Source organism: Halichoerus grypus, chromosome 2, assembly GCF_964656455.1.
Source record: "Halichoerus grypus chromosome 2, mHalGry1.hap1.1, whole genome shotgun sequence".
Lineage (NCBI taxonomy): Eukaryota > Metazoa > Chordata > Mammalia > Carnivora > Phocidae > Halichoerus > Halichoerus grypus.
In genome coordinates this window covers 172,157,338-172,179,156 of record NC_135713.1, presented here as the reverse complement: position 1 = coordinate 172,179,156, position 21,819 = coordinate 172,157,338, and the positions used below count along the sequence as shown (strand labels likewise).

The 21,819-nt window shown below is 47.2% G+C and overlaps 2 protein-coding genes across 14 annotated transcripts in view; both read right to left on the bottom strand.

Annotated features, from left to right (window-relative positions):
* LOC118527085 (schlafen family member 5) overlaps positions 1-16,956 on the bottom strand; it is a 46,659-nt gene extending 29,703 nt beyond the window's left edge. For 2 of the 11 annotated variants that reach the window (XM_036078689.2, XM_078063655.1), the window contains exons 1-3: positions 2,123-2,436; positions 1,902-2,020; positions 1,522-1,725 (exon numbers count right to left, since the gene is read on the bottom strand). Coding sequence is in view for 7 of the 11 variants with exons in the window: in XM_078063655.1 (XP_077919781.1) it covers positions 1,522-1,538 (17 nt within the window). In the remaining 4 variants the exon portion in view is untranslated. Of the gene's footprint in view, positions 1-1,521; positions 1,726-1,901; positions 2,021-2,122; positions 2,504-16,873 lie in introns of those variants that run through there. The other 9 variants (XR_013444412.1, XM_078063696.1, XM_036078693.2 and 6 more) reach the window with 9 other exon arrangements.
* An 855-nt stretch (positions 16,957-17,811) lies between these two features.
* Positions 17,812-21,819, bottom strand: part of UNC45B (unc-45 myosin chaperone B) — a 29,677-nt gene continuing 25,669 nt past the window's right edge. For all 3 annotated transcript variants that reach the window (XM_078066445.1, XM_036078697.2, XM_078066446.1), the window contains 2 exons: positions 21,172-21,327; positions 17,812-18,468 (listed from right to left, as the gene is read on the bottom strand). In XM_078066445.1, the coding sequence (XP_077922571.1) occupies positions 18,208-18,468; positions 21,172-21,327 (417 nt within the window). In that variant the 3' untranslated portion in view covers positions 17,812-18,207. The remainder of the gene's footprint in view (positions 18,469-21,171; positions 21,328-21,819) is intronic.

The window sequence follows — 21,819 nt, the reverse complement described above, 5'->3', positions numbered from 1 at the left end:
TTCTGAGTGGAAAAAGCCAGACAAAAAGACAGTACATATCATAGCTACTTGTATAAGGGGAGCGCATCCATTTGTATAAATTTCTAGAAAATGCCAATTAATCTATAGTGACAGAAAACCAATCAACCGTGGCTCAGGGTGGTGGGAAGGACAGGAGAGTGGGAGGTAGGGGTTATAAAAGGGCACTTGGGGGCTGATAAGCTATGTTTACTACCTCGACTGCAGCGCTGGCTTCAGTTTGTACACTTTAAATATGTGCAGTTTAGGGCGCCTGGGTGGCTCAGTTGGTTAAGCGACTGCCTTCGGCTCAGGTCATGATCCTGGAGTCCCTGGATCGAGTCCCGCATCAGGCTCCCTGCTCAGCAGGGAGTCTGCTTCTCCCTCTGACCCTCCCCCCTCTCATGTACTCGCTCTCTCTCATTCTCTCTCTCTCAAATAAATAAATAAAATCTTAAAAAAAAAAAAAAAAAAATAAATAAATAAATAAATATGTGCAGTTTAGAGTCGCCTGGCTGGCTCAGTTGGTAGAGCATGTGACTCTTGTCCCTGGGGTCTGAGTTCAAGCCCGATGTTGGGCATAGAGCTTACTTAAAGAAATATATGTGCAGTTTATTTTGTGTCATTAATAACCCAATAGAGCTATTAAAAATTACACGAGTGATGGTGAAAAGATAAGTACAACGTATTTTTATAATATATATAATTAGCTCAAAAACCAGTGGGAGATCGATGTGCCTTCTATTACTGAAATTTTTCCATAGATACTATATCTTTGATAGAATTATGTATCGGCGTCCCAAACTGTGCTATACTCCAGATGGACACCTTGGTATGTTCCATGCTCAGTTGCTAGTAACAACCATCCCACCCTGTCTTTTCCCTTGCAAATTGTGGATTTGTACTTACCAGGCCTGCCAAGTCCCCTCTCAGTGGCAATCAGCAGGGCCTCTTAAGTGCCAGTGAAAATGACCTCAGCAAAACGAAAGAAAACGCTCTCCCTTCCAATACAGGTGCATAAAAGCAGGAAGTATTGCATTTCATAAAGTTGCCCTTGTAGATTTTTTTTTTCCTAGCAGGGGAATCCTCTAAGGTACCTGGTCTTCAGAGACTGTTGCTCTGGCCCATGGTCATGTCCATTAGCCTGAAGAGCTACTATAACTATGAATGGTTGTATACTTACTGTCTTGTCGCTATGATAATAATACTGAAATTGATTTCTGTTTTCTTTTTTTATTTATTTATTTATTTTTTTTTGATTTCTGTTTTCTGATAGGCATAAACACCTGTGCATTTTCAACATCAGGCCAGGAACCGACCATCATATTTCACTCTTCTTTGATTTGCAAGTAGGTACTAAAACTTGTGATTGTTAATTTTCTTATTTAAACAAAAGAGTTGAAAAGTTTTGTGACATTTTAAGGAACACTTCGGACGTGGGACGCTCAGGCTTAGCTGCTCATGTGGCCACAGGAACTTTCGCTTCTGCCCTGCGCAGACTGAAGAGGAATCGGTTTCTCTTACCTTGTAAAGGCAGGCATAGCCTCGCCAACATTAGCCAGGGCCCCCACCTCCTTGTAGAAGCTTCGCTCTGAGATCCGCCATCAGTGAGGCGCCACCGTGTCCGGCGTCCCCTCCCTCCAGCACTCGTCCTCAAGGATTCCCTTCTGGGTCCTACCACAGTCGTGTGCAAAAGGGGGGATGGAGTCACTCACAGCAGCCCAGCCTCTGTGGACAGAACCCACGGGGGTTCTATTGGCCACTTAATGGGGGATACAGGGCTTCCCGGACCGTTCCGGGTCTTCCCACCCTGCCCGATGCTGTTGTTTGAAGACTGACGTTGCAAGCCAGGGGCTTACAGGCATCCTCGGAACACAGTCTCTCGTAATAAAATGGACACTGACCCTATTTATCCGCAGACCACAACCTCACTGGCTTCACCTTCAGGAGCCCCGGAAACTGATTTGGTTCCTTCCTCGAGAGTTCTTCGCCCTCTTGAACAGTGGGGAAATATTACCGAGCTCTGTTTGGAAAGATCTAGGCTGTGAGGCCGCGCGCCCCACCCTCCTCCCGTGCGCACCCGGCCTTCGCAGCCTCCCCAGCTTGCGGATCCCCCACTGCTCGCCTGTCGTTGGAAGTTGCTACCGAGAGCAGACCAAACGTCCCGAGTGGGGAGGAGCTCCGGGAGCTCAGGGGAGCTCAGGAAACCGGCGCAGACCTAAGGAGGGAAAGAAGCCGAGCTTTTGGAGGATCTGTGCAAACGAGCGCGGGGGGACTCCTTACCCGCCGAGGTTTCTATTGTGCAGAGCTCCTCACTCCCGAAGTGCGCGACCGAGCCTCCCAAGCCCACAACCGAGACCTTGACTGCGCGGTGCCCCGGGTCTTATATCCGCTGAACTGAGCGATACCTCACAGGGCGGGGCACCGCGCGGGAAACAGTGGGACAACCCACCAGTATGGTTTCTGTAGACCCGGAAACCCAGTTCTGCAAGGACAACAGCCTTGGTTACTTTTGGTGGATACAGGTGGGGGTTTTTTGGAGGGAGAGGGGGGATCTTTTTTTTTTTTAAGATTTTATTTATTTATTTGAGAGAGAGAGACAGAGATAGCGAGAGAGAGACCATGAACTGGAAGGAGAGGGAGAACCAGGCTCCCCCCCCCCCCCCGAGCAGGGAGCCCAACGCGGGGCTCGATCCTAGGACCCTGGGATTATAACCGGCCGAAGGCAGCCGCTTAACCGACTCAGCCACCCCGGCGCCCCAAGGGGGATCGTATTTATCGCTTCTCTGTTTTCTGATTAATTTTTTGAAGCTTACAGTTCTCACCCCCCACACACACACACTCAGGGAGGGGGATCCGGGCGCAACCCCACGTCCTTCGGTCCTCCCCAGCCGGACTCCAGCCCTTCCCCGGCGGCCCAGGCTCCCGCGGCGCGCTCCGCAGGCGTCTCCTCCCGACGCCTCCAGCCCCTGAACTCCCGCTCGACCTGCGGCATCCGCCGCCGGGGATCTGCTTCCGGGAAGTGAGGCGGTGGGGGCGTTGGGTCGAGCGCGAGGCAGAAAATTAACCCTCCGCTTTCTCGCGTCCCCCTCCCCCACCCCAATTCGAGAAGTTTGATTCTGCCTCCTTTTGCGGGTGCTTTAATTTGTAAAGGGGTGATGACCGGACCCCGAGAACGGCCGCGGGTGTTCGCGCTTGGGGGAGCCCCAGCAGCCTCCGACGATGGTATTCTGGTGAAAGAAATAAGAAAGTGTCCTTTCGATTCGTCTGTCCCTGCGGACAAGACCCAGGTCTTGTGCAACACCGTCAGTTTTCAGCTCATTCGTCCTAATTTTATTCCCGAACATGTTCTGGGACCTCTCGAAAGGTCTGGCTTCGCGCGGGACTCTCTGGACCCCAGGGCGCGCATTGCGGTGCGGGGCACCCAAGGAAGCGCGCAGACGGCCCAGGGGGCCGAGGAGTCGGATGCGGGGGACTGATCTGAGCCCGCGCCCCCAGGGGCCGAAGTAGCACTTGGGGACCCCTGGAGCATTCAGTCCCGTCCTGACTCCAGCTGCCCCTCTCCGGGACGGACCTCCTTCTGTCTTCCTCCGCCCACTTAAAATTCTGGCAAGTAGATGTTTGTTTCTCCATCTCTTCACTTCCAACTCCCGAATCCAGCCTGAAGGACCGCATGAGCTCTCCCAGCAAACACTCTCCCACCTTCTCGCCAAGACCTAGAGGTCTCTTGGGCTGCCTATGGTGCCTGGGTCAGGCGGGGACCTGGGCTACCACAGTCTGGCCCCCGGGGCGCTTGCTGTTTCGCTCATTTCTCAAGACCCGGTTAGGGATCAGGCCCAACCAGACCCTTTGGGCATGGGGAGAGTCCGAAGCTTTGAGATAAGGGGCTGGAGGAAAGTCATTGTAGGACTACAGGTCTCTGGTGAGTCTACCTTGCTGCCCAAGAGCATTCAAATCTATGCCCAGAAAGGATTCGGTCACTCCCAGCAGGGTACTCTGTAGAGCCAGGACAAGCCAGGGAGACAAGGAGGCTGGCCAGTTACCAGAAAATCAAAGAGGAGGGACCGGTCTGGAGGACACAATCTGTGGTCATCTCTGGCGTCCTGCTTTTTTTTTTTAAGATTTTATTTATTTATTTGCGAGATAGAGAGAGATTGAGAGCAGGGGGAAGGGCAGAGGGAGAAGGAGAAGCAGACACCCGGCTGAGCAGATCTGTGACTTGATCCCAGATCCCGGGATCGTGACCTGAGCGGAAGGTAGACACTTAACCGACTGAGCCACCCAGGCGCCCCTAATTTTTAAATGTATTGTCAAATATCTGAGGTGTATGGAAAGTACAAAAATAATGATACATTGAACTCCCATGTATTCACCACCCAGCTAAATGATAAAACATTAGCAATACTTTTGTGTACGTCCCACTGGTCTCATTCCCTCATCCCACCTGTCCCCTACTCACCTGATAACCAATACAATTTTCTAAATTCTAAGTTACAATCCTCATAGAATTCTGTATACTTTTATGACATATGTAGATGTCGCTCATACATGAGTTTCACACATTTCCATACACTTGAGCCATATGTAAACAGTATCCTATTGTATGTAGTTGGCAGAACTTGCTTCCAACTCCTTAATGTTTTGTTTTAAAGATTTACCTAGATTTTTTCTAAATTTTACCCATGTATCTAGACCTTTCATTTCACTGCTATATGAACTGGGTCTTTCCTTCTCACCTTTCTATCCATCCCCTTTGGTCCTCAAATTATCCAGGTCTCCTCAACTTTTTCTAGAAAAGACCTCAGCTTCCACCCACCTTGGGGTCATAATTACCATAGCATTACATCTTCATTTCTGGTCCCAGCCCTACTCTCCCATTCCCCCTTCCTGATCTTGAGATTCTGGAAGGCCTGGAAAAGGGGAGTAGTGCTTTGGTGAAATGTTGTCCCTCTACTAAGTTTTCATCTTTATCTCTTTGTTTGTCTAGGGTAGGAGATAAGTAAGGGCAGAAAGTGATTTATTCTTCGTATTTAGTCAAGATTAAAAGTAAAACTCTTGGGTTTGCTCTGTCCAAAAGTAGGAAATGCCAAGAGCCACTATTGGTCACACACACACACACACACAAGGTTAATGCAATCTTTACATCTTTTTTCCTTCAACAAGCTAAGCAGGGAGCAAGCTAAAGAGAAGGGACATATCACCTTAGAAGAGATTAAAGAGACATATCACAAGGCACCTGGGTGGCTCAGTCGGTTAAGTGTCTGCCTTCGGCTCAGGTCATGATCCCAGGGTCCTGGGATCGAGCCCCGCATCGGGCTCCCCGCTCAGGGGGAAGCCTGCTTCTCCCTCTCCTTCTGCTGCTCCCCCTGCTTGTGCTCTCTCGTGCACTCTCCCTCTCTCTCTCAAATAAATAAAATCTTTTAAAAAGTAAATAAATAAATAAATAAATAAATAAAGGGACGTAACACCTTGGAAGGTTCAGGCAGTGTCTCATGGAAAGAGAAATGCTGTATTAAAGAGAATCACTGCCGTGTGTGGGTGACAACTGCCAGCATGTGAGGCTGAAGTCACAGTCAGGTTGGAGGCTGCATGCCATGGTCTGTAGGTCTCGGTCCATAGAAAACCCAATTCATCTCCCCATGAGAGACCCGGGGAGACTGACGCTGAGCTCCATGCTCAGTGACATTGTGGCTGGTCAGACTTTTCCTAGGCTCCTGAGAGCCATAGTTTTAGCATAGAGCCTTATCAGTGCTGCCACAGTCTTTCTTTCAAACCTGAGTAACTTGTTTATAGTATTCACTTTTCAGGCAAGAACCCATTTCCATCTTCTTCTTTTTTTACTTTTTGCAGTAACAACAGATTTTTTTTAAAAAACTTTTAAGATTTATTTATTTATTTTAGGGGGAGGGGCAGAAGGAGAGAATCTTTTTTTTTAAGATTTTATTTATTTATTTGAGAGAGAGAGTGAGAGAGAGAGAGAGCATGAGAGGGGGGAGGGGCAGAGGGAGAAGCAGACTCCCAGCTGAGCAGGGAGCCTAATGCGGGGCTCCATCCCAGGACCCTGGGATCATGACCTGAGCTGAAGGCAGACACTTAACTGACAGCCACCCAGGCGCAGAGAGAGAGAGAGAGAGAGTCAGTCTTAAACAGACTCTGTCTGAGCTGAGTGCCAAGCCCAATGCGGGGCTCTATCTCACAACCCTGAAATCATGACCTGAAGCAAAAATCAAGAGTCAGCTGTCAGCCGCTCAACTGACTGCACCACCCAGGCGCCCCTCAATAAAAACAGATTTAAAAAATAAATCTTGGGGCGCCTGGGTGGCTCAGTCGTTAAGCGCCTGCCTTCGGCTCAGGTCATGATCCCAGGGTCCTGGGATCGAGCCCCACATTGGGCTCCCTGCTTGGCGGGAAGCCTGCTTCTCCCTCTCCCACTTCCCCTGCTTGTGTTCCCTCTCTCGCTGTGTCTCTCTCTGTCCTATAAATAAATAAATAAAATCTTTAAAAAAAATAAAAATAAATAAATCTTACATAAACATTCTTATGATTTTTTAAGAACAATGTTTGCCATTTGACAAAGAGGGGTGAAACCTCACCACAACAAATTTATTCAGAGGAGGGATGAGGCATCCTTTACAAGTGTTTATACAAATCACACACATGAGAGAAGATGGTGGGGAGAATCTCAGTTCTCCAGCCCGCAGCACCAACACTGAGATCCAAGAGCATCCTGAGGTTGTCACCCAGTGGGTGATTATGCTCTCCCTGAAGGAGCCCAGTTGGTTTGTGTCCAATGCTCTACTTGCTTTTTCAGGTATAGGAAAGTGGCTCAGAATATTCTCTCTGTACCCTCCCTCAGATCTTTAGATCACTGAGAATGAGTGTGGGAGGCAGAATAATGGCCTCCCAAAGATGCCCCCACCCTAATCCCTAGAACCTGTGAGAGATGTTGTTACAAGGCATGGGCAATTAAGATTACAGAGATAATTAAGGTTGCTGATCAACTGACCTTAAAATAAAGAGATTATCCTGGATCATCTGAGTGGGCTCACTGTAATCACAAGGGGCCTTCGGTATGGAAGAAGGAAACAGAAGAGTCAGTGTCAGAGCGGTGTGCAAGGTGAGAGAGACTTGACCAGCCACTGCTGGTTTTGAAGATGGGAGGGGGTCATGAGTCAGGGAATGCTGGCAGCCTCTGGGAGCTGGAAAAGCCAGAAAACAGATTCTGCCCTAGACCTCCAGAAAGGAAGGCAGTCCTGTTTACACCTTGATTTTGGCCCAGTGAGACCCAACCTGCTCACCAATCTGAATGTTATAATCAGACATTATGTACAGTAGCAAATATACAACACCACCTATGAGGTATTCTGGCAAATCACCTCTTCCTGCCAACACACACACACACACACACACACGTCATTGAACCGAAATGTTCAATCCTCTAATTGCCATTTTAGACAAAACACCGCATGGGGGAAAAATCAAATGGCACCACAAAGAGGCAATCAACTGAACCATGAATGTGAGAAGTTCAATGGGATAAATGAACTGGATTTTTTAACAAATAACTGGGGAGGAAAGAGACGGCTCATGCTATAGATTAAGACAGACTTAAGTTACCTATCAACTAAATGCAAGGTGTGGGGACGCCTGGGTGGCTCAGTCGGTTAAGTGTCCGCCTTCGGCTCAGGTCATGATCCCAGGGGCCTGGGATCAAGTCCCGCATCAGGCTACCTGCCCAGCGGGGAGTCTGCTTCTCCCTCTCCCTCTGTCGCTCCCCCTGCTTGTGCTCTCTGTCTCTATCTCTCTCTGACAAATAAAATAAATAAATAAATAAAAATAAATAAATGCAAGGTGTGGACCTTGTTTGGACCCCGATTTCAACAACAACAAAATGTAAAAACCAAATATAAAAATGTAAAAAAACAAAAAACCAATTAAACAAAAACTTCTGACAATCAGGGAACTTGGACTGTGACTGACTGGGTATTAGATTATAATAAGAAATGATTCGCAATTTTGTTAAATGTGATAATGGCATGGTGCTCATACATTTTTAAAGGTCTTTACCTGATAGAGATATATGCTGAAACATTTATAAGTAAAATGAAATGCTGACTAGGATTTGCTTTAAAATAATTTAGAAGGGGCGCCTAGGTTGCTCAACTGGTTAAGCGTCCCACTCTTGATTGGCTCAGGTCATGATCTCAGGGTCATTGGATCCAGTCCCACATGCGGCTCCGAGCTCAGCATGCAGTCTGCTTGAGAGTCTCTCTCTCTCTGCCTCTGCCCCTCCCACTGCTTGCTCTCTCTCTCTCAAAATAAATAAATAAGTAAATAAATAAAAACATTATTTTCTAGTCATTGTATGTTTCCATGAAGGTAGAGAGATGCTTCAAGTCAGGACTACATCAATTTTATTCCTTTTTTTAGTGGGGAAAAATATTGGTTACTGTTGTCTCAGAGAGTTGTGAAGTATATATTCCCTTGATTTTAAAGTATAAACTAGATGAATTTTGGTATTGTGTGAGCTCATCCTCATGCTGAAATTTTAAAAACAGTTGAGCTGGAATTAGACTCAGCTACAATGGGAACTTTGTAAATAAGTTTTAATGGTCTGTTGCAGTAGAGGTTTTAGTAGAAAATTGGTTCAGAATATTATTAATCAACATAAACAATGTATATTAGTTTCCTGCTTGAGGCCTTGAGTTGTGTATTATTTGTATTCTCTTAAATCTACTTGTAACTAACCATCAGAGTTGTTCTGCCCTAGAATGGCTAGATAGCATTTGGGGCTGATAGATTGTCTACCACAACGTTCTCTCTGCAAAGGAAAGAAAGACATTATGGCAGTTAGTGTCTTCAGCCAATACGGTTTGCAGGTCTCCCTAGGAGCTCTTTAAAATGGGATCTGTAAGCACTAAAGAGCTTGGGGCAGTGGAAAGACCAGGATCCTTGGAGTCAGACTGTTTCAGGCACTGAAGCCCTGGGGAAGTTATTTGACTTCTTTGAGTTTCACTCTCTTCAGTGTAAACAGCACAGACTCGCCTCTCAGAGCATGTAATGAGCATTTGTAGAAAATACGTTATAAGGTGATTCCACTCAGCAGGGAAGTCTTCATTTTTAAAATGATTTTAATTTTTTTAATTTTAATTTTAATTTTTTTTAAAGATTTTATTTATTTATTTGACAGAGAAAGACACAGCGAGAGAGGGAACACAAGCAGGGGGAGTGGGAGAGGGAGAAGCAGGCTTCCCGCCGAGCAGGGAGCCCGATGCGGGCCTCGATCCCAGGACTCTGGGATCATGCCCTGAGCCGAAGGCAGACGCTTAACGACTGAGCCACCCAGGCGCCCCTAAAATGATTTTTAAAAAGCCAAAGCAAATGAACTAGATTAGATCTAAGATCGGATTAAAGGTGTCTGGGGCTTTTAATTATGAATTGTTTCAAGGAGAAGAAACTAAGTCCAAGGTAGTATCAAATTTGAAACACCAGTGGGAGGAAGTCAACGAGCAAAGAGGACCAGGCTTATGGGGGACACAAGAAGTTGAGTCTGAAGTGGGTTCTCCCTTCCCTGGCCCTTTCTCTGCTCTGAGCTCACATACTTCCTTTTATTCTGAGGTTTGTTGGTTTTTAAATATATATAAATTATTTTGCATTTAGTGTTTATTATTGTTATTTTTAGTAAGCTCTTTTTTTTTAAATAGGCTTAGACTCATGACCCCGAGATCAAGAGTCACACGCTCCCCACACTGAGCCAGCCAGGCGCCCCTATTCTGAGGTTTTGAAACAAAACAAAACAAGGACAGTCCCTGCAACAGCTGGAGAAGCTTTTGAATTGTCTCTGAAATAGAAACAGACTTGACGGAAAGAATGACTTCCTGCATGTGCTGTACCTGTTAAAGATAGAGAAATGACCCCAGAAGATTCCTAGGGCAGTGAAACTACTCTGTATGATACCACAATGGTAGACACAGGTCATTATACATTTGTCCAGACCCATGCACGCTAGGACACCGAGAGAGAACCCTGATGTAAACTGTGGACTTTGGGTGGTAATGATGTGTATGTGTAGGTTCGTCAGTTGTGATAAAGGTGCACTGTGGCGTGGGATGTCCACAGTGGGAGAGGCTGTGTGTGCGTGGTGATGGGAGGTATATGGGAACTCTGTATTTTCTGCTCAATCTTGCCATTAACTTAAAACTAGTCTAAAAATAAGGTATACTCATTTGAAAATAAATTTTTTAAAGGGAAGCACATACAAAAAATAATAGTAATAAGGTAACTGACTTTACTTAGCCAATACACTTCCTGGTTGCGCTGTACCCATTAAAGACTAAATTACCTCGGTGGTCTAGTGCTCAACTGCAGAATTTCCTCTTGGTGGGGGTGCAAAATGTGTTACAGTCCCCCTGACAGGATGTCTTCATTTATTCTGGTATCTGTAAAGTCTGTATGAATCACCTAGGGATCTTGTTTATAATGTAGATTCTGATTAAGTAGTTTCGGAGATAGGCCTGAGATTCTGCATTTCTGAGAAGCCCCTTCACGCCTGGAGAATTTAGAGAACGTTTGGCAAACATGCATCCCCTTCCTTGCCTAGACTACTGCCTTTGCTGTCTGCCCAGAAATTCCTTATGAAAGAATGGTTCCTTTGAATAGTAAACACATTTCTCTGGTCAGTAGGATTCTCTTTTCTCTCAGTCCCGTTAGTGCTTTGCTTGAGGTTCTCGTGGAACAGAGCACATTTTTCGGCTATACTAGTATCTGTGTATATATCTTATTCCCTCACCCTGCCCCTCTCTACCTCCACTATCCCTAACCCTATGTTCTCATAGATTCCTGTGCTTTTCATTCATAGTCCTTATAACAACTCTGATTGAATCATTATTTACATCATTGCTTTTATGGGTGTCTTCCGTACTCAATCAAAAGCTCCATGAGGCCAAGTATCATGTCTATATTGTACAACACCGTATTCCCATCAATGCCACAGCACCTGGCACGTAGTAGGTGCTCACTGAATATTTGTTGAACAGACTGTGAGGTTCTTGGGAACAGAAACTTTGTATCCCAGCACAGGGCTCTGCACATAACAATTCAGTACATAATTGCTGACCTAATGACAACAATCTCAGGAATGTTCAACAAACATGTTCTCATTTACTCAAGTCCTTCAACAGGAATCTATTGACTAGCTACTATAAGCCAAGCCTGATTCTGTCATCAGAGATCTAACAGTATTCAGAGAACATAAATGTAAAAATAATTCATTTCTTCAAGATGGAGTTCTCTATCCTTGATTTAAGTTCACCTGTTTTTCAGACCAACAGGTCCTGAAGGCCATGGTTTATGCCTTTATAAAGGTTTTCAGGTAAGAAGGTTTTTATGGAGGTTTCAAGGTTTTTAAGTGTCATATTATTAATTCAGGGTTGGGGAAAGATGTGGGGAAGGAAGACTGAAGGCACAGGAAGCTAGGTTGCAACCATGCAATTGTGAGATGGTGGTCTGGGCTAGAGGAGATGCTGTGGAGAGGAAGAGACTTGCATGGATGTGGGAGATATTTAGGGAATAAAATGAACAGGACAGAAACAGAAGCAAAGATGGACACATGGGACTGCAACAAACTTGAAAACATCAGAGGATACAATCACCAGAGTGAAAAAGCAGGTTGCAGAACGGGAGGAAATGTTTGCAGATCATAGATCTGATAAGGGGTTAATATCTAGAACGTACAGGAAATGTCTACAACTCAGCCACCAGAAAATCAAATAACCCGGTTCAAAAATGGGCAAAGCATTTTATTTGCATGACATACAAATTACCGACAAGCATATGAAAAGATGTTCAGTATCACTAATTATCAGAGAAATGCAAATCACAACCACAATGAGGTCTCACTTCACATCCATTAGGGTAACTACTATAAGAAAAACAACAGGGGCACCTGGGTGGCTTAGTTGTTAGCGTCTGTCTGCCTTCGGCTCATATCATGATCCCAGGGTCCTGGGATTGAGCCCCGCATCGGGCTCCCTGCTCTGCAAGAAGTCTGCTTCTCCCTCTCCCACTCCCCCTGCTTGTGTTCCCTCTCTCGCTGTGCCTCTCTCTGTCAAATAAATAAAATCTTAAAAAAAAAAAAGGATCATCCAGATAATATGAGTCCCAGGTGGAGAACAAACCACTCCCCTCCACAGTCCCACTTTTTCCTTTTTTTTTTTTTAGTAGGCTCCAAACCCGCATGGAGGCCAACACCAGGCTTGAACTCAGGACCCTGAGCTCAAGACCTGAGCTAAGATGAAGAGTCAGATGCTTAACCAACTAAGCCACCCAGGCACCATCTTCCCCCCCGCCTTTTTCCTTTCCTTCACACACACACACACATATATCCACCAGGATATTAGTGGAAAAATTGGTGAAATTTCAATAATGTCTATAATTTAATTAATAATAGTGTACCGATGTTCATGTCCTATTCTTACTCATTCTACTATGATTTTATGATGTTCATATTAGGGGAAACAGAGTGAGAGACCTAAGGAGCTTGGTACTATTTTACAACTCTTTTTGGTCTAAATTAGTTCAAAATCAAAAGGTTTTTAACATTCGGTGTCCTACATTTTCCAGTTTACTTTCTCCCACTGCTAAACCTACACTGTCAATGTTCTTTTTTTTTTTTTTTTTAATTCTGGAAAAACAAGAGGAGGAAACATAGATTTTATCACCTACAAACTGTTAGCATAGTGATGTATGCTATCTGGTCTTTTTTTTTTTTTGCAGCAGATTTTTTAACATTTCTTTTTGCTGCTCATTGAAGAGGCAACTCTAAGATCCCGCCACAAAGACGTCTCTGCTCTCTTCTTGAAAATTGTCCAAAAGTGAGAATGAGAAAAGAAATGCCGGTAGGTACACCAGCAGACCTCAGCGTTGGTGAGGAAGGGCTAAGGGCTGCCGAGTGCAGGAGACGTGAGGACCCCAGAAGAGAGAACGTGCAACTGTGAGTTTTGGCACAACCACCAAATGGGAAGTTCTCTGCGTTGAGCGAGCGGCTTACAGACCTTGAGGAGGAAACTCCATCACCAGCTGTTTGAACAATCAGACGGGCGGCAGAGGTGGGTTTCAGGAGTTTCCCTATCTCTGGGTTGACAGCAAACATTGCCAAAAGAGACACCTCATCTTTACAATCACTCTTCAGGGCTGAATAACATCTGTGGAAGACAAACCGCCCTGCTGCCACCAATATTCAGCTTCAAAAAGAGGAAAGCTGGGACACCTGGGTGGCTCAGTCGGTTAAGCGTCTGCTTTCGGCTCAGGTCATGATCCCAGAGTCCTGGGATCGAGCCCCGCATCAGGCTCCTTGCTCAGCGGGAAGCCTGCTTCTCCCTCTACCTGCTGCTCCCCCTACTTGTGCCCTCTCTCTCTCTCTCTCTCTCTGGCAAATAAATAAATAAAATCTTTATTTAAAAAAGAAAAGAGGAAAGCTACACCAATCCTCATAACAGTTATAAAACCCTGTGCCGTGTTTCCTGTGAATCAGGGAAACTTTGGTGCCCCCCAAGCATTGCCCTGGACCCGTTCCCACAATATACAGCTGCAAGCAGTTCAGTCCAGAATACAAGGATCGAACCCTGGGGAAAAGCAAAAAGAAAACAAACAGATAAAAAAAGCCCCTGGATACGTGTGAAGGGAGAGCCCGGGGAGTGACAGCCAGGGAGTGGCCCTAAAGGGTCCCCAGTCAGGATGCAAGGGCAGAGGGCTCAAGGGGAATATGTCCTGAAGACAGGAAATTTGAATTGATGTTAATGGATGGTATACTTTAATGTATTGACACTTAATGTGATTAACAACAAAAACAAAACGTTTTCTCGTTTGAGGCAGAGGATTTGGAGATAAGTTTGTGTCACATACATAGAAAACTAGACAAAAAGTAAGATGATTGTAAATTCTGAGCAAAGCAGAAAATTGTACGGGAAGTAAAATGCAGTCGTAGTATATCACCTAGCCCAGCTGTGACTAGAGAGTCGTAACAAGGCAAATGCTGAATATTTTTCTAACCCCAAATGGTGATTTTGGCAGGATGTGGGGACAGGAAGCTAGGGAGGGAAGGTAAATGAACAAAATCTTTCATAGACAAATAGATGATATGTATACAAAACTGAAAACTGCACTGTTTGGAAACGGAGGTATATACCAAAAGAAATATCAAAGTGTTCACCTTTGGGGAGCAGGAAAGCGGGCAGGCAGGGAACTGCTGATTGTATACTAAAGCCTTGCAGAACTATTTGATCAACTAGCCATGTGCATATGCAACTCTGATTTTTTAAATTTATAAATATTCTTATTATAATATAATTATCTGGAAAGTAGTAGGCAACATGTCTGCTATTATGGAGTGCTTTTTTCCATATAAACTGGGTCTCTCTATAATCTGTGTTTTATAGTCCCATATTATTGAATGTAAAAGGCCACACACTTGACAGTCCAAATAATAATAATAATAACAGTGCCATTCTGACCCTCTTGCATATTCTAAGTTTTGAGTTTTGGGGATCTGGCATTTGTGTTCTCCAAAGCAACTAGTGAAATTGCAGTGCTTGGCCCTGAAAAGTACCATGAGTGTAGTTTTCTGAGCGTAAAATAAACAGATAATGTCCCTTTATAGCTGCAGACAAGCAGGTATGACTCAGCTTGGCAGAGCTATCTTTCCAAATGCTATTTCTAGCAAAGGAGAATTGTATAAACACCCGGACTTCAGAGACTGTTGCTGCGTCCCAAGAAAGCAAATCCCGAACTGCTAAAAAGTCCGCTCTCCGGATATGTTGTTTAACGAAATGATGTGCAACTCTGACAACATTTAAATCGACGCCTGTTTTCCTGGATGCGCTATCCACTTGCAAAGTTGCTTTTTCAAGCCAGGAGAAGGAAGGAGAGATCTTCCCTGTCTCCCATAGGCATGAAGATAATAAAACCTCTGCTTCTGCTTAGTTTCTGAAGAGTTTGGGAGTTTTGTGTTTCATTTAAATTAACATTTCTAACCCCGGAACTGCTGTCAAGCTAGGGGGCTGACCTTCCCTACTGTTTGGGCGCTGGGAACCCTCACCCCACCCCCATGCCACCAGGCGGAATCAGTTCCCCTGGGGCCAACCAGCATATGCTCTGCCCTCCCAGCCGCAGGTGACACCAGCTCAGCGTCAGTGGCTTCTCCCCCATCCCTTCCCGTGACCTCTATTACCTTTTCTCTTTTTAATGTTAAGAGTTTACTTACAACACTCCTTTGTTGTACAGAAATATGTAAGCTCAGCGTAACCGGTAGCCGTGGATAGTTACGACTTATTCATCAACCGTTGCTAAAGCCTGAGCACACTTACAATTTGTTGGTACAAAATCCCCAAACTTGGTGGAAGGCAGAATGTCACAGGAAATACACTTTTCGGCTGGGTGCATCGGTATCCTGGGATCTGTACCACAGGCATGTTTTGGGTTTTGGTTTTTTTCTTTTTAATAGCTACCAACTTCATATGAGCAGCCCAATCAATCCTAAAGAAGGTCCTAGCACTTTCCCTTCCCAGACCCCAGGGGATATCCTCAGCCCACTTTTCAGTACCCCCCCCCCTCAGGCTCTGCCCTAGACGATTCCTTTCTAGCTCCCCCACCCACCACGAATAGATGGGAGAGGAAGTCTTTCTTCAGGCAGGCCTCAGTCTGTGGGACTGTACCCACAGGAGTCTGCTTGATCTTTGGGCTGGGATACACAGGCTTTATGGGCTAGCCCAGCACCTACCCACCACACCCGATGCTGGTCTTCCAAGGCGGTGAGTCAAAGGCAATCATCTGGAATACAACACTTTGTAATATAATCTCGGGAACCTGTTCGCACCCGAGACCCAAACCTACTTCACTCGGCTCCCAGAACCTTGGCTTATAGTGTGGCTGTTTCCTCTGAAATCTTTCACATTTTATGAAAGATTCTATGAACCATGAGGAAATCTCTTACCTTGGTATTTCGATGGATTAAGTTTTGGACTTCAATATTGAGAGGGAAAGAGCCCGCTGACCTAGGAACCCCAAAGGTCAGTGCCAGAGTGCCCACTGGCAGAACCACATAGACAAGGGAGGTGACAGAGGTGTCTTCCTCCTTGTGGCTTGGTATTTTACTGTATTGGAGCGTTTCCCTTATCTCTAACCCCTTTAGAGGTTATGCAATCCTCCCAGAGATTACCGGTCTGTGAGTAGCACCGCAGATGCACCTGCAACTCCCCTTCGGGGCGTCTCCCTGCTCTCAGAACCTGGGGGAGGAGGGACGTCCAGGAACTCTGGAGACTCGCGCCTGACCGAGCGTCCTTGGACCTGTCCCTGCAAAGGGCCCTTCACTGTCACCCCTGGCTGCCACCGCCTCTCTTCTATCATCCCGAAGCCCCCCTCCCTTCTGTGTGCTCTGGGCTTCCCCGTGCTCGCAGGTGGTGGCAGCTGGCTTCGCGCCCTCTCCACCCACCCTGTGGCCCCGGTCACCCCGGCCTTAAGGCGTCCACGCTGGTCTTTCTGGGGAAGTCTCTGCAGAGTCTGGAGCCAGGAAGCGACCCTGCCTGGCCAGGAGAGGAGCGTGCGGGGCAGCGCCTGCCTCAACGGCCCCGTCCGGCTGACAGCGATCAGGAGGGAGCCACTAGACCCCTCAGGGGTGGGGGGAAGCGAGGTTTTGAAGCCCTGAGCTAAGTTGCTGGGAGAGTCTCCCTACCCACTTGCCGCCCACCGCGCAGGCCCCTCCGTGGAGGCACCAGAGCGCTCCAGCCTCCTTGTACCCCTGGGGGAGGCTGCCCAGCTAGGGGGGCACAGAGGTGGGGGGCACCGAGCAACAGCAGTATCTACCCAATCTGGGCATCCATACCTGTTAGGACAACAGTGGTGGCTAAGGTGGGTGGCCCCGGGTGGGGAGCTTCCAGCAGATGGGTTCCTGTTTTGACTTGCCCGGATGTGCCCTGTCCCCCACCCACGGAAGGAAGTGAGTGTGGGCACGGTGGGGAGGAGGTAGGAAATCGAGCCTCTGACTCTTCCCCTTTTGTCTTACTGATTAAATTCTCTTTTTTAAAAGGTTTTACTTATTTGTCAGAGAGAGAGCACAAGCAGGGGGAGCTGCAGGCAGGGGGAGAAGCAGTCTCCCCACTGAGCCAGGAGCCTGATACAGGTACTCGATCCCAGGACCCTAAGATCATGACCTGAGCCGAAGTCACCTGCTTGAAGGACTGAGCCCCCAGGCGCCCGTTATTGCTCAAATTCTTAAAGCAGATGTGTCAAAGGCAGAGTTTCCTAGCCCCTCCAGGAAGCTGGGATTCGGCAATAGATGGTGAAAGGCACTGGTGTTGGGGTTCAGGGAAAACAAAAATGAGCAAGTATTTCCTTGGGCACAGGCCCAAGAAGGCGAAGGCGGGAAGGGCTCGGGAGCAGGCTGCCCACAGAGCTGATTGACCCGGTGCCTCCTGCAGAGTACGCACATAGTGCGGGCTCTGGGACCACACACATGGTGGGGGCTCCGGGCCGGTTTAGTCCAACCCCGACTCCAAATGCTGCTCTCACGGGTGCCCTCCTGCCAATCTGCCTTGCAACCTTGGCATACAGAAGTTTCTTCTTTTCACCACTGCCTGCTTTCCTGCCCAGAAGCCTTAAGCCCTAAACACACTGAAGCCAGATGGCCGCCATGTCTTAGGGGAAATTGCAATTTCATTAATGCCAATGTATCCATTTTCTATAGACATTGGGGTTACTTCCATTTAGAGAACAATCACAAAAAGTGTTCTCTATGAAAACCAGCACAGCTCAACATCCAGATACAATAGCACTAACTTTTTTATTCACACACCTATTAGGTCTTATCTTACCACACAATCCATTTTCCAAAAACAAAGAATTCAGCCCATTATCCTGGCCTTTGGAATGGGTACCGAAAGAATTATCCAACTTGTATTCCGAATCACAGATGAAAATTATTCTAGGAATTTCTGGAACATGATAGATGTAAGGAGACAGCAAGAGAGCCAATGAAACATCCAAACTGTCCTAGGGCCAAGGGGAAGGTCGACAACTCAGGGAACACTCAAGTCTTTCTTTTATATGGAGACTTCATTGTCACTGCTAAGATCCCCCGCTGAAATGACACCCCTTGAGTTCCCAGCTTAGGACTCTTCATACTACAGGACCAGCCCCAGCAGCCCTGTGGGCCCCTGTCTAAGACACTGGTTTAATGAAGCCATAATCCATGCACTTGATGAGACATTCCCGGGCTGTCTGCACCACTGCCGCCTTCTTCTCATCTGGCTCTTGTTTGCCCACAACAGTCAGGATCTCCAGCAGCTCACTCTCCACCAGCTTCTTGGCCAGCTCAGCGTCGGCTGCCAGCAGGTTATAGGCAATGACTAGGCCCCGGTGTTGGACTGACAGCTGGTCGTGCAGGCAAAGCCGCTGGAGGATCTCCAACCACTGAGTTGTCTGGAGGGCAGAGGTGGATAAAGAAGGATTAGAGAAATCAGTGGAGGGACAGCGATGGGACATTTGGGACAAGATAAATAGAAGGCAAGAACGTATCTGGTTATGTGCATGGGACTCAGCATACGCCTATCTGAGCCCATTGGGACTAGCTCACAGACGCCCACCTCCTTACCAGAGCCAGGGTGGGAACCCAAAAACTAGAAGGAACTTGACATAATCCAATGCCTTTCATATTATAAGTGGAGGAACTGAGGTCTAGGAAGGGGAAGTAACTCAGCTATGATCATACACGTGAAAACAGTAGAGAATAAACACCCACCTGTCCATTTATTTTTTAAGGATCTGGAGAAGCAAAGGGACAGGCCCACTGCATGCCTGATTGGAATAGGGATGGAGGGTGTTCAGAAAGGAGGATTCTAACCCTGGGCACATACGCAATGCCTGCTTCTGCCTACCCAAGTGCCCTTAGAGACATGAGCTCCAGGCATGCCTGGGGCTTGCGCTCCACCAGTCCTGACTGCAACTGGAATTAACACTGGAGTCTGGAGTACAGCCTCTCCTCCATCCCTCCTCCATCCCTCTTCTCCATTCCCAGTTGTGAAGCAGCCCAACTACTGTGAATGTGGAAGGCAGGACTCTAGACCATCTGATCACTCCAAGAGACAGAGTTGGAGCTAACAATAGAACCAGGAGGCTTGACTTTACAGCATTCAACAGACACACATGAGCGGCAGAGAAGAATAGTTATTGGTATGGGTTTTGGAGTCAGAGAGACCATTTCAGGTCCTAGGTTATAGTCACTTACCAAATATGACCTTAGATCAGTTTTTTAACCTCTCCAAGTCTCAGGAGCCCTTCCGTCATCTGGTATACCTACTTCTTCACATTGTGATGATTTAGTGATACGGTGCATGGACAGAGCTTAGCACAGGGGCTGGAGCATAGTAAGAGCTCAACAAAGAGAAGTGGACAGAGATGATGATTTTAGCCACTAATCCAAGGATTCCCCCTTTGCACGGGACCTGTTACGCACCCTCCATTTGTCAACAGGGACAGCTTCCTACATGGACCCCTCTCAAATGGGGAGACAGGCACAGAGGGGAAGAAAAGACAAATTATTGGCTTTTTGGCTTCTAAGCAGATTTTCTCAAATCTGCACCAAGCCTCCTACCACAAGAAAAGGAAATTAAAATCTATCTAGCTGTGGTAGGGTTCAGGGAAAGGTTTAATGTTGATGGGTAATATAACAAGTCCCGTGCCATTGCTCCCAGGCACAGATATCTAGCCAAGATTTCAGAGCCCCTGAGGAAGAAAAGAAAGAAGTGGCCAGGAGACGGTCAGCAATCCTGAAGGATTCCAATCCCTTCTCAACTACCTGGCAGTGTGGCCTTGAGCTAGTTACTTTTCTGCACTCAGTTTTCCTCTCCTGTCAATAGGGATAATAATAACCATACCCACCACCCAGGGTTGTTGGGAGGATGGAATAACTTAATAAATGTAAACGTTTAGAGCATCACCTAAAGCCCAGGAAGTGGGTGAGTCACAAAGCGCCTGGTGGGAGTCTTGATTGAAGTTGTGTGACCAGTTACTTCAGCAGAGGCCATTGTAGGGCGGGGGTTTCAAAGTGTGGTCTCCAGGCCAGAAGCACCCCACCTAATCTACTGATTCAGAATAGCTAGGGAAGTATTTTAACCAGCCCTCCAGGTGACTCACACACCTTACAGTTTTGAGAAACTTGCCTTAGGGGGCAATGCTAAAACCCAAGGACCAACCAGGAAGAGCTACATCTGGCAGAGAGACCCTTCTCTGGTGCCAAACAGCATAAGCACCTGTGCAACTCAGAGAAGGCGTGTATGCAAACACACACACACACACACACACACACGCACCCCTTAAACTGACTACCTAAAAGAGCCTGCCAGGGGAACCTGCGTGGCTCAGTGGGTTAAGCGTCCGACTCTTGATTTCATCTCAGGTCATGATCTCAGGGTCATGAGACAGAGCCCCGCCTTGGGCTCCCTGCTCAGTGGGGAGTCTGCTTGAGGTTCTCTCTCTCTCCCTCCCTCCCCCCGCCATGTGCGCTCACTCTCTCTAAAATAAATAAATCTTTAAAAAAAATAAATAAGAGCCTGCCTTTAAAGCAGACTTGAGTACATTTGAATTGAGATGCTTACATTTTTTGTCTTCAGTGGAGTTGATGCCCACAAACTAAGTTCAGTTCAGTGAAATGAAGACATTTTCATTTTGCACTGCCATGTTCGTGATTGCACATATACCACTTTGCTGAGATGGCCACAGTCCCACCAAAGGATCTGAGCATCATGTTCACATAAGAGGACCTGCCATCTCTTTGCCAAGCCACAAGCTCCCTACGGTACCCCCACCAAGTCCATGGTCTTCTTGGGGAGCTCGGGGGTGCCATAGCAGTAGCTAGTGTTAGTGTGGTCCTCCTTGTTATCATTCTGAAGTACTGAGCTATAAGCACCACCAAAATCACTGGGTGAAACTACAGTGGGAGGGACCCGAGTTAGCTCATGTGGGAAGTCCCCACAATGGATGTAAGAGGCCACACGGTGTAGACCCTCCTTCTAAGGTGGGAGGAACAGATACCCAGGGACCTGGGAAGTGTTAGCACGGAGGCTGGTCTCCCCGCAGAGGATCACACAAGGCAGTCCCCTTCCTGCCCCCAGGACCCGCTCTCACCACTTGGGTCATCTTGAGGCACAGTTTCTTATGTGCTGCCGTCAGCATGGCCAGCGCCCCTGCGGCCGCATTCTGCACCTTGTCATCATCCTCCCCGCAGAGCAGCACCACCAGCTTCAGCCGGTCATTCCCATCAGCCAGGAACCTCTCCTGTACCTATGGGAGCAAGGCGGGTACGTGGCTCAGAGAAAAATTCCCCCACCTGCCAGCCTGGAGAGGGAAAGAGGCACCTGAAGCCATGTTCTCTGACCCAAGATTCTTTGGAGCTTTCCTTTGAGCAGCTCGCCCACGCCACCTCCCCCAGGAAGTCTCCTCTGATTAGCTGGATAAAGGGGCTATAAACTCTCCAGGTACAAAGTTAAAGAGAGTTTAGGGGTTCTCCATACGGCATGTGCCACCACTCCTGTTTGCATTCAGCTACCCACACCAGGGGAAAGGGCAGGCACACACCCATGAATGGTAGATGTTGCCCAAAGAGCCATGTTTCACTTCTCTTTGGGGAAGCCTGGTATGCTTCTCCCACAACAGATGGGCCTTCAGGGTCTGCCATAAAATGACTTTGCAGTCCCTGAAGGTGCAGGGGTTGGGCAAGAGCAGGGGACAGAGGGAGAGCTGCTGTACCATTCAACAGGAGAAGGACGAGCTTCC